Raw genomic sequence first — 16176 nt, 5'->3', positions numbered from 1 at the left:
TGAAATTATGTACGTAAAACACTTAGCACAATGCTTGGCATATGGTAAGCACTCAATAAATCATTGCCTTCCTCTTCCCCATGGTTCCTTACAGTGGCAATCCTAAGTTCCCTCTCTCAGTACCATAGATAGATGATTGATCTAGTTGATGTAATTTGTCCCAGTAGCTTCAGTTCATTTAAAGCAGATAGTTTTATAATCTCTTCAGTTTGCTCTCACCAATTAGTTCTAATTCATTAAACATTTGAGTGCCAATTAATTGCCAGCCACTGTACTACATATAATAAACAAAGATAAAAAGATATCTCTGCCTTCAAGCCACTCACCATCATTTCAGGCCTTTGGGATACAAATAAGCCTTGAGCATACAGCCTAGTGGGAGGAGACAACTAAGTACAAGGATGTACTGGGGGGCTAGCATGGAAAAGGGTCAGGCAGGAAAGGGAGCACAGAGAAAGTGACACTTAATCTGTATTTTGAAGGATGAGGATTTGCCAGGTGGAAGAGGAAAATGATCCCAGAGGGAAGCAGAGCCTGGTTCTTGGGGGAACTGCAGATAGGATATGACTAGGAAACAGGGCATAAGACCTGCTAGAATTGAGGCTGGAGAGATAGACAGTAGCAAGCACTGGTGGGTCTTTGCTATGCGGTGCTAAGTATCTCGTCTTATGCTGAGAGCAAGGGGAAGCAAAATGATCAGATTTATGTTTTAGGTCACTCTGGCAGCACTGTAGAGAATGAATTGGTAAGGGCAGGACTATTTGGCGATTTGCAATAATATTTCAGGCAGAATATGAGGAAAGCTTGAACTAGGGCAATGGAGGCTGGAGAGTAAGACATGGATTTGAGGAAGTTTAAGAAGGTAAACTGCACTTGGTTGCCATTTAAGTAAGAAGAAAGAAAGAGGAGGTGTGAAAAACGTTTCCTGGGTATCTGGCTAGGAGACAGATTAATTCTAGGTGATACCTGAAACGGATAGGTGTTATAGCAGAGCTATGGACGGGTGCTTAGAGTTCAGCACATGGCTCGTGGGAAGTGACGAGTCTGGGATCATTGCCCTAAACAGAAGAGATGGGAAGAAGAGAGGAGCTCAGGATTTAGAGGTATTCTCCTTTGTCATTTATTAACATTACACCCACGGATCATCCCCAAGTGTTAACACCTAAATTTCCCGGGGACGTTTGGGAAGCCTGGCAATCCCAATCCCGCGGAACAGTCCAAGGGCAGGCGCCGCTGGGCCACCAGAGGGCGCCAGGCGGGCCACAGCTACCCGAGAGCCGCGCTATGGCGGCCGCGCGAGTGTTGCTGCTCCTGTCCGGGCGCCCGGAGTCGGTGAGCTTCGCGCAGAGTGTGTGTGGCCTCCTGGGCGCCAGGTCAGGGCTTGGGCCGTGGCCCATGCACTGCAGCTTGAAACAAGGACGGCTCGTCCTCTCGGCTAGGCCATTCCCAGGCGCCTCGTTCAGACTTCCGCTCCAGGTCGGGAAAAGAGGGAACCTGGCGTGGGTACAGAAGGGCCGAAGGCGGGGACTAGGATCCGGTGGGAACTGGCGGCGAGAGGCCTGACGGCCTGGCCAATCGCCCACCCGGCTTCCTCCCCCATCGCGCGCGACATCGCACAACTTTTGAATACCCCGCCCCGCTTGTGAAGCCTTACCCCAAACGGCTTCCTCTCGCCAGCGACCCCCTTTCTGCCCCTTTGCGGCCCTGGATCAGCAGCCCTGGGCTTCAGGGGCGGAGCTGCCCACGAATCGGGGTGTGGATCTGGGTGTGGCCGTCATTCTGCAGTCCAGCGACCAGACTGTCTTGTTGACCCGAAGGACCCGCACCCTCAGCATTTCTCCCAACCTCTGGGTACCCCCAGGTGAGCACCCTGAGAACAAGGCCCCAAGTCCAGGGAAGAAACTTGTCCTTCACTCAACAATGCTATTCCCAGTCTTAGGACAGAGAAGTAGGCCTAGAAATGTGGTATGTCCCATAATCACTAGGGGCTGCAACTGCATTTTTGCCCACTGGAGAAAGAGCAGTATAAATATTGAGTGGGGTCCATGGCCAAGAACACCACCATTCACCTATTGGTTCCACTGTTGTTGCAGGTGGACATGTGGAACTTGATGAAGAGGTAACCAGTCAGCTGACCCAACCGGCACACTGTCCTGAACCAAGACACCTGTCTGGGACCATTTTGGGTGTAGGCTGAGGGAGGGGCAAACAAAGTAGTTGGAGGAGTCAGGAATTGGCCTCTCTGACTTGCCCTCTCTCTCTCCCAGCTGTTGGACGGAGGGCTTCGAGATCTTTGGGAGGAAAGTGGACTACAGCTGCCCCAGGGCCAGTTCTCTTGGGTTCCTCTGGGTTTATGGGAGGTGAGACAGGGACCTGGGAGAGGTCCCTTCCTATTTAACCAAGAACTTCTAACAACAACTTCTAACCCACCAGAGCCCATAGAACAGTCCTACTTGCCAGGGGAAACAATGGAGTGTGGGCGGTCTGGAGTCCCTGAACCTACAATCCTCACCCTGTCCCTCCCACACCATCTCTACCCTCCACTTCAGCTGTTTTTAGTCTCAAAAAGAGACAGGAAGTTCTCACTTTTGCTGTTTTCCTCTCTCTTAGACTGCCTACCCTCCTAGGCTGAGCTGGGGTCTCCCGAAATACCATCACATCATTCTCTATCTACTTGTGATCTCCCAGGAGTCACAGCAGCAGCTGCAGGTAGGGCTGGCAGTAGAGCAGGGAAATCGGGGCTCAGGAGGCCAAGGCAGACTGGTTCTGACTGTGACTAAGGGGGGGGGAGGGGAGGTCAGAGAGAACCAAGACATCCAATAGCCTCTCCCCCTGCCCCTGCCCCAAGTCTCTCTCCATTCTACCTGAGGGTGGGCTGTGATCAAGAACAGGCCTCCCGAGAGAGGCCGTGACTAAGGGATCAACATGTTTGGCCCCAGGCCCGGATCCAACCAAACCCAAGTGAGGTGAGTGCCCTTATGTGGCTGAGACCAGATGTAGCAGCTGCAGTGGCTGCCACAGAGGATGGGACAGAGACACCCAGACATCTCCCTCAGGACCTACCACCCTCTGTCCCATAAGTAAGAGTTTCTCCCTGACCGTCCAACACACCAACACATACACAGTGAAAAGCTCAGCTTCTATCCCTCCTCGGGGGAGGATTTTGTGTTGTGGGAGAGATCCAGGGAGTGAGCTGGTCAACTGATAATGAAGAGAGCACTTGAGATCAAAGACCCTGTCTGTCAAACTCCAAGGGTTCCTGCTCCAACTGGCTACAACTGAAGACCTGGGGTTGAGTCCCACTCTCCCATAGGGACAAGTCATTTAAGCCTCCTTGAGCCTGTTTCCTTTCTATAAAATCAAGTTAACAGGGGCTGGCACAGTGACATAGTGGTTAAGTTCATGTGCTCCACTTCAGTGGCCTGGGGTTCAGGGGTTGGATCCCAGGTGCGGACCTAGCACTGCTCGTCAAGCCATGCTGTAGCAGTGTCCCACATACAAAGTGGAGGAGGCCTGGCACAGGTGTTACCTCAGGGACAATCTTCCTCACCAAAAAAAATAAATAAATAAATGAAGTTAACACCCACCCACCCTGCTCCTCTGGTGGCTGGGAGGATTAGATGACCTAATGGATATGGAAGTGGGCTAAGGCACAGCCTAGACAAGAGTTGTCACTATGCAGTGCAGTGGAACTAGAGGATGGAGGAGCTCGACCTCTGGCCTTGCCCATGTCCACACTGCTGCGGACGACCCCAAGCACAGCAGAAAGCAAAGAGAGGGTCAGCACTGGGACCAAGTTTGCCCTCAGGCTCTGGCTCCAACATCTGGGCAGGTAAGGGTGAGGACTTGAGGGCTCCATAGCCTTGGGCTGAATGCTCTAGTGTTTTTATGTGCATGGGGAAGGGGAAGGAAGAAAGAATAACTGCTCTCGAAAATCCTCAGTGTGACAGCCCTACCATGTGCAAGTGGAGCTCACGTGGATCCAGGGCCAGCAAAGGAAGAACGGAACATGGACCCTCTCCCCTCAAACCAGGGATCTGGAAAGTGAAGTGCATAATCCCCTCCCCAGCCCACCTCTGTGACACTCACAAAACATTCACAACCTTTATTATGGGTAAGAACTTTGCTACAACTTTGGGAATAAAAAGTAAAATTACAACATAGGTCCTAGGCCCTGGAGAAGCCTGAAAAAGGAGATTGGGGAGAGCACAAAGGTCCTCCCACCTCCCAGGACAGGTGCAGAATGAGCCAGACCTAACCACGGAAGCCCTAGAAGCCCAGGGCCTGGTCGGCATAAGAAACACTGTGAACTTAAATATATAAATAGAGAGAGACCCAGGCAATATGCCAGACCCTGGCAATCAGGGCTGAGGCCTTATCTCCCCCTCAGTCATACTGGGAAGTAGGAGGCAGGGGAAGCCATCTTTGGAGTATTTTGGTTTTTCTTGTTTATATACAAAAAATCTGCAACCCAAAATAGAGTTCTCTGTCCGTGTGTCTGTCTGCCTCAGTTTCTGTGTCTGTTTGGCCAAAGAGAATAGAATGGACATGAAAAGACGATGTGGGGAAGGAACAGAGCCATGGGTTTGGGGAATGAGGAGAGAGAGCTTCTGGGGGGACAAGAGAAGGGCCCCTTCCCCACAAGGCTCTAGACAGTCAAGGGTGAGGATTCAGCCCTTCCCCCAACTCACATCTCATCCCATTTACCTCCCACTGTCTAAGTTAACATACCCAAAGGAATGTGCCATCTAAAGAACCCCAAATGTCCTTAAAAAGAGGTTAAATATTAACCCTTTGGGTGCTGGCCTTGTCAGGCAGAGATGAGGCCAAAAACAAGTGTCCATGAAGGTCTTTCTGGCCTTTGGCCAAAGCCCCCTGAGGGGTCAGAGTGGCCAAGGGTCCAGACTCCACAGCATACTTGCTGAGTGTTGGGAGGCAGTGAGGGTTCCATAATCCAGGGAACTCAGTCCAGGGAAATGATGTCTGACCGACAGCCAGTCAAAGAGGGACCTGAGGGCAGGGGTCCTCCATGTCCATCCCTCAAGGGCCCCCCAGGGGCCACAATGCTACTGACACGGCCAGGAGGGGGTGCTGGAGTGGTGCTGCGGTGAGAGCTCCCCAATGTGGGGGCTAGTGGGCCCAGGAAGTGGGAAGGGGTCCCTCGGTACTGGAAGAAGTGGCCAAGGGCATCCTGTTCGTCTAGTGAGGTGATGACGAGGAGGGACCATAGTGCTGGGAGGAATCAAGGGCAGAGTTTAAGATTTTATCCTGACTTTACCCGCCTCCCAATCACTTATCTCAGAAATATATGGGCTAAATCAACCCCACTGGACCCCAAGGTATTCTCTGAGAAGCAGGAGAGCCTCTTTCTGACTCATCCCCCTAATTCCCCACATGCCACCCCTATTCCCTGCCTTGAGACAGCCCTTCCAGCTTGCTAGGTTCTTGGCTTTGTGGGCGTCTGAAATGTGTAGAATGTCCAGTTAGGGCAGGCATGGTGCCCAAGTGCACATGGTTATGGAGAGGTGAGCAGGCAGGGGCAGAACTACACTAAAAACTCTGGAGACAGAATAGCAACGGGGGATTGAGGAAGACATGGGTGAGAGTCCGAGGAAGTACCAGTGGGGCCTATGACAGAAATAAACTGGCTGCACCCCCCTTCCCTCATGGAGAAGCAGATTTAGGTCCTAGGGAAAATGAGAGAGGGAGGGGGCCCATCAGTGCCTATGAAGGAAGCTTCAGAGATCTGAGATCTTCATGGGAAGAGAAGGGACCACTTACCTGACTCTCAGTCTGAAGGAAGGAAAATAAATCTAAACCTGGTAGGAAAAGAAAAATTAAAATCAACCTCCTGCACCCCTGCTCCACCAAAAAAGCAAAGAAGTTCCTTGGATTATGGTCCTTTGCAAGACAGCCAGAAAGCTTTGAAAAGGAGCAGGGGTTCTGATCTGGTTTGGGGAAGATGTGGCAGTACTGGCCCCACCTGTGATCAGTGTCATACCTTGGATATCGGCCCCTAGTGGGAAGGCAGGTGGGTACTCATGTAGTGGGAGACTGGACAGGAAATCGCCACCCAACGTGCCCATAGCAGGGCTCCGTAGCACGGAAGATGGCTGGTGACCAGACGTGAGAACTCTGTGAAGGGAGAGAAGCAGCTGGGGCAGCCAGCAAACCACAGATGCCCTCACTCAGCTCAGCCCCCTAAGTACCCTCTCTGCCCCAGGGTTTGCCTAGTGATCAGAAAGCATTTCTGACTTCTTCCTCCATCCTTTCTGCTATAGACTCAGCCTATTTCCTCATACCCTTTGCTTCCAGGTAAGGCTGGGATGGCAGCTGAGGTGACAGGACAGTGCTTCTTGGCTGGGGGCAGGTCCTCCTCATCTGATGAGCTTTCTATCGTCAAGTCAATAACTTCAACCTTCTTCTTATTCTCTGACGGATTGCCCTCTTGGACTGGGCTGTATTGGAGGCCTGTGGGTGGTAAGAAGACTGTGTCTCAGAGAAGAGGCCATCCAAGTCTTAGCTCAGCTGGGGGACAGGGGATCACTCACCATCCAGCCCATACCCTGGCGGGGGGCAAACCTCAGATGCCTCCTTCTTGGGTTTCATTGGGCACCAGGATCCATCTTCCATGAACTGGATCTCATCACAATCCGAGCAGGAATTAAGAATCTCCATGAATAAACTGGGGGAGGAAAGAGATGGGAATTCACAGGGCTGGGAAATGACTGAAACAGTAGCCAGGGAGTTCTGAGACTCACCTTCCTGAACCTCAGTTTCCTTACCTCTAAAATAGGGATATTATCCACCCTATTGACCTCTCTGCGTTGTTCCTGGAACTAAATAAAATAAGCTATGTAAAAGAGCTTTGCAGGGGCCAGCCCCATGGCCAAGGGGTTAAGTTCACGCACTCCACTTCAGTGGCCCAGGGTTTTGCTGGTTTGAGTCCTGGGCACGGACATGGCGCCACTCGCCAGGCCATGCTGGGGTGGCGTCCCACATACCACAACTAGAAGGACCCATAACTAAAATATACAACTATGTACTGGGGGGGATTTGGTAAGAAAAAGCACACACACACAAAAAAAAAAGATTGGCAACAGTTGTTAGCTCAGGTGCCAATCTTTAAAAAAAACAAAAAAAGCTTTGCAAACTTTAAATGCTAAGTTTTAAAATAAATAACATTCTAAACACTTGATTCATGTAGTACTAGAGACAAGACACTAAGAAGCAAAGATAAAGAACTCCATAAACCATCTCAAAAAGGGCACTGAGGGGGCCAGCCCAGTGGCCAAGTGGTTAAGTTTGCGCACTCAGCTTCGGTGGCCCAGGGTTTCGCCGGTTTGGATCCTGGGCACAGACATGGCGCCACTCATCAGGCCATGTTGGGATGGCATCCCATATAGCACAACCAGAGACACTCACAACTAGAATATTCAACTATGTACCAGGGGGCTTTGGGGAGAAGAAGAGGAGAAAAAATAGGGCACTGGGAACAGGAACCATAATATAGGCTCTGGATGGGGGTTAGGACCAGCTAGATCAGCACATCCAGGCCCTCAAAAGAACTTCACTGCTATGCTCTGTGAGAAGTCAGGCAGCTGTTATAGACAATATATTATAACAGTTTGATACTTTAGCTCTGCCACTTACTAACAACGTAACTTTGAGCAAGATAATCTCTCTAGGTTTCAGTTTCCTCATCTGTAATGGTAGTACGTATCTCATAGGGTTATGATGAGGATTCAATGACATAAGGCACGCAAAGTGCTCAGTACGATGCCTAGTATGTAGTAAGTCCTCTATGTTGGAAATATATATATAATCTATCCCATTTATAATATATATTATATATATAAAAAATATATAAAAGGGATAGATGGATTAAGAGTTGAGGTTCATGGGAGGGGAAGTATGCTCTCTCTCTGTAGCCATAGAGACAGAGAGGGGTGGGGGTGGTCTCAGTGGATGTCCTAGGTAAGAAGAAGCAGAATGCATAACGGCCCTACCCATCAATGATAAGAGATTCATAGGGAGCCTTCTTATCACACACAGGACATGTCCACGTTGGCTTCTTCTCATTCATCTGTAGGTAAAGGGCAGCATCGAAGCTCTGCAGGTGGGCGCAGGTGAGGGCACGACAAGGGACAGTCAGGCGCATCTTGCCTAGCTAAGAGAGATGAGTTCTCTGGTCAGGTCCCCACATCCCAGAGAGCCTCACTCTAGCAGCCCTAAGAACTCTCATCTGAGTCCAAAGGTTCAACCCAACCCTCCTTCCCCTTCTCTTCTCCCTTGTACACACCGGGCACATGAGTGACACCCGGAGACTCGTAGTTGCCACCTCACTGTCCGGGTCAGCAGTCAATTTCTCCTTGACTGAAACAAGAATGAGGCCAGAGCCATGGGATCAGCAAGGCTGAAGAGGAAGCCCAGGAGATGGTGAGGACAGAACCAAACAGCTCTGGCTGAGAGGCAGCTGGGTAGAGAGACTTTGGGGACCAGTGGGATGTCACATGGGGGTGGTCTGGGATCTGAATTATGAAGGCTGGGGAAGGAGGGGGATTTCCCCATCCCTGAAGATGCTTAAATATAGCTAGGTGACACTTTGGCAGAGATGACATAGAGGAAATTGAAGCGTCATGAGAGGGTTAGATTAGATGATCCTTAAGACTCTTTCCAGTCTGGAGAACCCACATTCCAGCAGGGCTGGAGTCAGGGTCTCTGAGGTGCAAAGCAGATGTATAACTGGGAATGCAAGGGTGTCTCAGTGCCTGGGGGTGGTCCCACTTCTCAACCACAAAGATTGGTAGGGGGATAGGGGAAGGGTTGGGGTTCATGTGAGAGGTGAGGTAAGTTGTCACAAGACTATGAGTTTGACTGAAAAGACTGGAGGGCCAGAAAGACTTGGATCCAGATCAGAGGAGCAGGATGTTACTCACTCAGTGCCCGGGAGTGGTCTGGGTTCCGGATACCCTTTGCTCTGAGTTTTTGTAGAAGGGTCCCTGCAGTCAACTGCCTCACCAGGTACACAGATAAGGAGTAATTCTACTTGGAGGTGTGGGGAGAAAGTTAGCCTCTGCTTTCACACCATCACCCTCCCCCATGACCCCCACTCCCCACTTTGTCCCATGAGAACTAGAGACAGCAGGTTAAAGTAGACAGACCCATAAAGAGGAAAACATTTCCCCAACCCAGAACACTCGATGATTCCCCATCACTCCCTGCAGGGTTCTCCAAGGCTCCCTGCCTCAGCCATGCTCACCCGTCCAAACTCAGATGACCAGTTGACCACAATGGTGTTGGGAACAGTGGCTGAGAGTCGAGCCAGGGGTGTGATGTTGATGGGGCGGCTGGGCCTCTTGGGCTCAGCCCCATTCTTAGTAGGAGGAAGGTAACCCTGGGGAAGGGAGGGACTGGTCAAGACCTCTTGTCTCCAGTCACTCACTCCCTGGAGGGAAGGTCAGCTTACTCACTGACCAAGGAGATGGGAGCCCATTCAGTGACCCACAAAACTGGGGCAATATCTAGGATTGTGTGTGGGGTTTATTCCTGGGGGAAAAGGAGCGCTTATTCATTGACTAAGGAAATAGGAACCCATTCACTGAGTTCCTAAGGAGGAAGCATAGGGATGCCCCACTTCTTCCAATTCTCAGCTCTGGGGTCATCACTTCTAAGAAGTCTTCCCTGAACCTTTGTGTAGAACTAATGTCCCTCCTCTGGGTTCTGACAGAACCCTCGTTCAGCCCTATCTTAAAACTCTAGATTAGAATGATCCAGTCAGTAAATTGAGCACCTACTGTGTACCAGGCACTGTGCTGGGCATGTTTCTTTCATCAAAAGTCTGTAGTTAACACTTAGTAACTAAAACAGGGAAGGGGTTACTGTCAGAAGAAGAATATTTACCGGCAGGGGGCACAGTTTCCCATTGACCTTGACAAAGAGATTTGGGGGAAAATAATCTTCCTGAGGGCAGCTGGTCTCACAGAGACAGAACCTGGTAAAAGGTGAGAGAAGATGAAAGAGTAGGAGGCAGTTTCTTGAGTTGAATCTGGTAGAGAGGCAGGGAACCTCAGAAAATTAGTCTTGGATATCTGTAGCCCTCAGCCCTCGGCATCCAACAACAGTCCCAGGGCTGGGGTGGATGCAGCAGAGCAGGGCTGTCTCCCAAGAGCATCTGTCATACCCTTATTTCATTCAACCCCCAATGGGAGCCCAGCAGGGCAGGAAGGGAGGAGCAACTCACCTTAGCTGCACCTGTATGGTATAATCGCATTTGGCTCCTGGCAGAACCTCCCTATAACAAGGAGGGAGAGGGAAAGATATCAGTATGTCTGGAGGGCCGGGGTGAACAGACAGACACAGAAAGTTAGATGTCCAGAGGACAGAGAAGAGGCATACAAGAGACAACGCAAGTATAGGAGGATGGAGGGAGGAGAGCAGGGCGGAAAAGAAAGTCAGAGAGCAGACTCCAAGGGTAACCCCCTAGGGATGGTCAGGAGGACTGACAGAGATGTACCTTGATGTGAGAATCTGCTGCACTTGCTGGGGTGTGAGAGCAAAGGTAAAGTGCGCTTCCTCAAACCGCTGGCTAGAAGTGGATGCTGAGGACACAAGGCGGCAGTTATTCCCAAGCCCATGCTCAGGCAGCCACAGAAGGTACCCCCATCCCAGGTTGCTGATCCCACAGGACTAAAGCCTAAGAAAGGCTTAGGGAAGGTGCATAGAGTCCAGGAAGGCTGAAGGACCACAAAGAGTCGTACCAAGGGTGGTGGGCCGGATGAGCTCCCCGTAGACTTCATAAAAGGGCAATGGTTTCATGGTGACATCAGGGTGCACAGGCTGGGGCAGAGGGGGGTGCATGTCCACTTCACGCTTGGGACCCAGTAGAGTGCCAGGGGCCAAGAGGGCTGGGGGAATGGGAGCTAGAGGACCAGGGGAGCCTACAGGAGGGGTGCCAGGGGGCAGAGAGAGCAGGGAGAGATCAGAGGGCCCCAGGGGCTTCCTGGGAAAGCGTCGGCGGTAAAGCTCTTTGATCTTCATCTGGACGCTGGGGGCACAGCTGGACTTGAGGAGGTGCAGGGCCTTGGCCAGGAGCTCGTGCTTCCGTCCACTCTTGTTCCGGCCAGCAAAGCCAAGGAGCACCTGGAGCTCAGACACCCGGAAACTCATCACCATGTGCTGCAGAGAACAGAGAAGCTTGAGAATCCTACCTTGCCTGTCCTGCCAAGGATGCTGAGACTGAGCTACCAGGTGGGCAGTGCCTCTTTCCCTCCAGCACTGATCAGAAAGATGCTTTGCAGCCAGTGGATTACCACCAGACAGCTGACCTGGTCAAACGGACATCTCAGTCTCACTTTAGCAAACTCAGGTCAACCTCACCACTACCCCCCAGAGCTTGAGCAACCCTATCTCCCCATGCCTGAAAGTTGACCAGGTGGGGGCAAGGGGCAGGCTGCAGACAGCAAACCATCCTCAGGCACAGCTCTGAGTCCACTACAGCCTCCTACCTCCATCCCTGCCTCAAGTCTGGACTCTTATCTCGTCTCCTGCTCTTTCTCAGACTCTCAGACCCATCCCAGTCTCCTGAAAAGAGGATAGAAGACAGGGGAAAGGAAGGGGAAAAGAAGAGTCAGACCAGACAGCCCCAGAGGGAAGAAAGGGGCTAGCCCACCCCTCCCAATACTCAATCTACCTCAGCTATTTTCCCGAAGCCTCTGGAGCTTTTGTGGCCAGGGTTTCCAGGGCAGGGTTCAATGCTCCTAACTCCCCCAAATCCTTTCTCAATGTCATTTACATAATCACCCCAGTCTTATTTTTCTGGGAGGGAAACAAGACCAAAACTTGAGGCGAGGGAGAGGGTCAACAGTAAATCGCCAAGTCCAGCTATCCTTCCTTCTACTCTATCTGCTTCTTTCCTACATAGAGAAAATAAGTGATCCTCCCCCTCCACTGGGGTAGAAGAGGAGAGAGCAGAGCTCTAAACAGAGGCCCTGGGATGCGGCCCTTGAGCCAGCATGCATAATCTCGAGCTCTCCTAAAGGCAACTGGCCCAGTGACTGGACCTCAACCTGCCCAGGACTATGGCTCCATTTAAAAGGGCGGAACAAAGCCAGGAGGCAGAGAGGTGAACCCAAAGTTTTAGGAAATGTCCTATGAGATGTCCTCGGATATGGTCACCCTCAAGGCTCTGTGTGGTAGTGGGAGGGCAGGCACAAAAGCTCTCTCCTTAAAGAACTTCCCTCTGTGAATCTCTAGGAGACCCTGCCATGGGTAGGCCTTGTTAGCCCTCCACAGTTCTTCCCCTCATAGGAAGCTTTGGGCCCCCTTTGAGGAATGTGATGAAAACTTGCTCCTCTGCCTTTCTCCCCATCTTTATTCCCTCTGTCCTGTCTTTATTTCTCTATTAGCTTTGCCAAGAACTTCCCTTCTTTCTACTCTCTGTCTCTGCCCAAAGACTCACTAAAAGAGGATTTTCCTCTCAACCTCCAGGATGCTCCTGCCCCACCCCTCCATCTATCTGCCCGCACAGCCCCGCCCCCTAGATCTCAGGCGCCTACTGGTACTTCCCAAGGCTCGGATCCCAATAGCAGCCCCAAAGCCTCTATCCTCAGCTGCATTTCCCCAGGAGCCTCCCGTACATCTGCCCCTCAGTCTCATCCCTACATCTGCCCCCCTACTGTTGCATCTCTTGGTCCCCTACGCCTCTTCAGAGCCTTTCCCCCTGGCCCTACCCCTACATCTGCCCCCACTACCAAATCCGACTTCCACCCGGTGTCCCCGCCCCCTGCGCCTCGGCCCCCAACAGCTGCAATTCCCCTCGGCCCCACCCCTACATCTGCCCCGCGGCCCCGCCCCCGGAGCCTCGCCGCAGCCCCTTCCTCGCCCACAGCCACTTCTTTCCCATCTCCAGCAGCCCGTCCCCGCCACGTCTCCAGCCCGCACCCGAGCCCTCAGCACCCAGTCTCAGTCGCTTCCGTGAATCGGCGTACCACCGGGCTCAAGCCAGATGGGGATGGGGGAGGGGGCCGGTACCTTTAATTCGCCCAGTTCCGCCATCTTGAGACATCGCAGGAGTCGGAGCCCGAGCCCGAGCTCAGGCCCAGGGACCGGCGCACAACTCTCCACCCCGGCGCCGGCCGCAAATGCCGCCTGCTCCGCCCCGTCCGGCCCCCTACACCTCCCCTTCCCGGCCCCGCCCGCTTGGTTTCGGACAAGCCCCAGCCTCAGCCCCTCCCTCTACAGCCGGACCCAGCCCGTGTACGTCTTTGGCCGGTATGCAAGACCCGTATACCCGGAGGGAGGGTATGGCCCGAAAGATCGCGCGGTCCCCCGGGGTAACCGAGAGGAGGCGGACCCGAAGTGCCTGGGGGAGGGGGACTTTGCCACGCCAGAGTTGGGAGGGGATGAGCTTTTAGGGAGCCAAAGAAACTTGAAATATGGAGGGAAAGTATTGAGAACTGCTAAATCTTAGAGAAATGGGGGAGGGGGGTAGCGAAGTTGAAGCGAATACCCTCATTTCCCTCTTTACAAGTTTAGCTAAAATCAAAGAGTTCTACCAACTCGGGAAATGGGTGAGATCTGATCCATTTTAGCGAAGCTATGGAGTCGTGAATAGTTCATTTCAAGACGGCTACTCTCAATCCTTCGCCCCCTCCCCCTCCAACTACAATGTAGCTCGTGGTCCGACTGTAGGACTCAAACTCGGCAGCAAAAAAGTTTGGTGCGGAGAGCGGGACTTACCAGCACAGTTGCAGGGAGCGGGGAGGGGGCTCGGGAGGCTCAGAGGGTGGGCTGGGGATGTGGGGGGAAGGGGCCCGGCGCCGCTCCCGCAGTCTGACCCGCAGGAGGTTAGTCCGGCAGCTAGACGCTGCAGCCGGAGCTCCGCCCGGGCGGGAGCTCCGCCCGGCCCAGCGCTCGGGCTGGGGCCGCCCCCTCGTGGGTCAGCCCGCCGGGATCGAGGAGGGGGCGGAGTCTGAGGCGGGAGAGGGAGGGACTCTGAGCACGTCGCTGGAGAGATTAACTCCCCGAGTGAGTGGATCAGGGGAGACGACATCATTCTCACTACCGCTCTGACCCCTTGCGCTGGTGTACGGGCTTGGGGTGGAGGCATACTGCAGATAAGACAGTGTGGACCAGGGATCTGACCGCGTTAAGAGATTCCTGCTTGAAAGGAGCCTTCTCCCTCGGGGAAAGCCTGGGCTGCTAGAATCCAAAGTGTACCTAAGCCCTAACTCTGCCTGTGGTCCCCCACCTCCTACCCCAAATACACAGACCCGTCACCAGAGACCACACACACTTGGTGTAGCTGAAGGTGAACAGAGGGGAGGTTTTCTTACCCAAAGGTGCCCAAAGGCGTCTTTCTGCCCCTCTCTGAACCACCTACTATTCTCCTTCGTCAAAGCCTTGGACCTTCCAGAGGTCCCGTTCTCAACCAGGCTAATCACCCGCGTGCAGGTCCTGTGAAAGCACCAACTTTAGGGCAGTTTACCCAAACTAGGTACTGGAAAAAGGCATAGTATTTGGTAGAGTTGGTTGGGACCTAAATGATAATGTCATTTGTTCAATAAATATCTAAATGCTGTTCAGAGATTGTTAGGTGCTGAAGACATAAGAGCCTTGCAGGACCTCTCAGTCTGGCAGCAGCAGACAAGACAGTTAAACCTGTAATCAGCATACAAAAAGAGTAATAAATAATATGAATCCTCTTATTTAGCTTAAACCTTCGGTATAATCCTTCTTGTGAGACCCCACCCACACCATAAGACTGAAGGTCCCAGCCTGCCAATGTCCCCAGGTACCTGCTGAACTGGACCATGCCCAACTACTTTGTGGATTTTGTCCCTAGGGAAGATGACCACCTTCTCCTGACGCTCAGGTTCTTTCCTTGCTGCTTTGCTGCCAGCACTGGTGGGACCTCAAGCTAAACTCAAGCTCAAGTATTTGGTTCTAAATCCCAAATGATTCCTCCAACATTTGAGTCTTCATCAGGCCCTGAGCTTGGTTTTTTTTGTTCTGTTCAGTCCTCTAGATCAAAAGTTGTTATGGACTGGTTTGTATTTTCTAGAATTTTCAATGGTTTGGAGAGAAGGAGGATAGGGAAGACTGAAAAAAGAGAGATGGGAACTCTGGGAGTGATGGATATGTTCATTATCTTGATTGTGTGATGGTTTTATGGGTGTATACATGTGTCAAAACTTATCAAATTGTACACTTTAAGTATGTGCAGTTTGTATTGTATGTCAATTATACCTCAATAAAGCTATAAAAGGTAAAAGGAAAAAAGAAAGTCAACCTCACATTGATTCCTAGTGATTTCATAAAGGAGGGATCTCCTTTAATAGTCAATTTGAGGCTATAAGTTCTAGCATCCCTACAGAATAGCAAAAAAGTAGGCCCGAAGGTACCTGAATCTGATCTGTGTGCATGCTCCAGGAGGACAAGAACTTTTCTGTGCTGTTCACTCTGTCCCCAGTGCCTGGCACATAGACTCTTTAAATATCAATTTAATAAGTTAATGCTACCAGACAAAGGAGGGAAACTGCAAATCAGGACCAAGTTCCAGGCTGAGGATATTCAAGGACATAGTCTGAACCCCATTGTGGCCCACCAAGCTTCACCTTGGTGCGTATTGTATGCTTTCGCCCATACATTCCTACATTTGAAGCCTGAAGAACGAGGAAGAAGTGAAACAGGAGTAATAAGTCCCTACCGAAGTTCCATTAAACAGCCCGGGAGGAAACGGGGGAACATCAGGACTAGAGTTACTTTGGGAAAGAAAGATTTATTTATGAAATCAAGGAAAATTTCAGGGCTTGGGGCTGTTGAGGTAACAGTTTATGGGGTTTATAGAGGGGGATTGTTTGGGAAGACTAGGCTCTGGGGAAGGTTCCACTCCTGTATTAACATGAACATCCCTGACCATTCCCACAGCTCAGCCATCCTGGGATCAGCTTCCAGGGGCCCTGGAGGGAGCCAAAGCCCTGGCCTCCATTACCAAAGCTGTTTTCTGACTCATACTTGAACTTAGCCAAATGATCTCCCCCTCTCTGGACACTTCTCTTGGCAGTTTCTTCATTATTCCAACCCCACACCCCATATATAATAAGGAATGTAATAGTCCTTTTATATTCTTTGGTAACTCTTAAGAGCAGGGAGGAAAAGAGAAGTTCTGTTCCC

The 16176-nt window shown here is 51.6% G+C and overlaps 2 protein-coding genes across 5 annotated transcripts; one reads left to right on the top strand and one right to left on the bottom strand.

Annotated features, from left to right (window-relative positions):
- Positions 1-1111: 1111 nt before the first annotated feature.
- On the top strand, positions 1112-4499 carry NUDT17 (nudix hydrolase 17). 4 transcript variants are annotated; one of them, XM_070607588.1, is made up of 8 exons: positions 1112-1476; positions 1678-1861; positions 2094-2119; positions 2268-2360; positions 2611-2709; positions 2940-3069; positions 3676-3832; positions 3943-4499. In XM_070607588.1, the coding sequence occupies exons 1-8, from the start codon at positions 1285-1287 to the stop codon at positions 4046-4048; spliced, it is 987 nt and encodes a 328-aa protein (XP_070463689.1). In that variant the 5' UTR covers positions 1112-1284; the 3' UTR covers positions 4049-4499. The 4 variants fall into 4 exon arrangements, with proteins under 4 accessions (XP_070463689.1, XP_070463688.1, XP_070463686.1 ...); XM_070607585.1 differs by lacking the exon at positions 2940-3069 and having other exon boundaries at positions 1141-1476; positions 3683-3832; XM_070607586.1 differs by lacking the exon at positions 2268-2360 and having other exon boundaries at positions 1143-1476.
- Positions 4500-4765: 266 nt separating this feature from the next.
- PIAS3 (protein inhibitor of activated STAT 3) lies at positions 4766-13176 on the bottom strand. The gene is given in 15 exon segments (XM_070607565.1): positions 4766-5215; positions 5218-5232; positions 5782-5819; positions 6002-6135; positions 6303-6471; positions 6552-6685; positions 8010-8170; positions 8303-8376; positions 8940-9045; positions 9263-9397; positions 9904-9994; positions 10244-10294; positions 10517-10601; positions 10761-11178; positions 13033-13176. Coding segments are annotated over 15 exon segments (1887 nt in total). The 5' UTR covers positions 13057-13176; the 3' UTR covers positions 4766-4963.
- Between the last annotated feature and the right edge of the window lie 3000 nt (positions 13177-16176).

The sequence above is a fragment of the Equus przewalskii genome, unplaced genomic scaffold (assembly GCF_037783145.1).
Source record: "Equus przewalskii isolate Varuska unplaced genomic scaffold, EquPr2 ChrUn-12, whole genome shotgun sequence".
Taxonomy (NCBI): Eukaryota; Metazoa; Chordata; class Mammalia; order Perissodactyla; family Equidae; genus Equus; species Equus przewalskii.
This window is presented reverse-complemented; position numbering and strand designations above follow the sequence as displayed.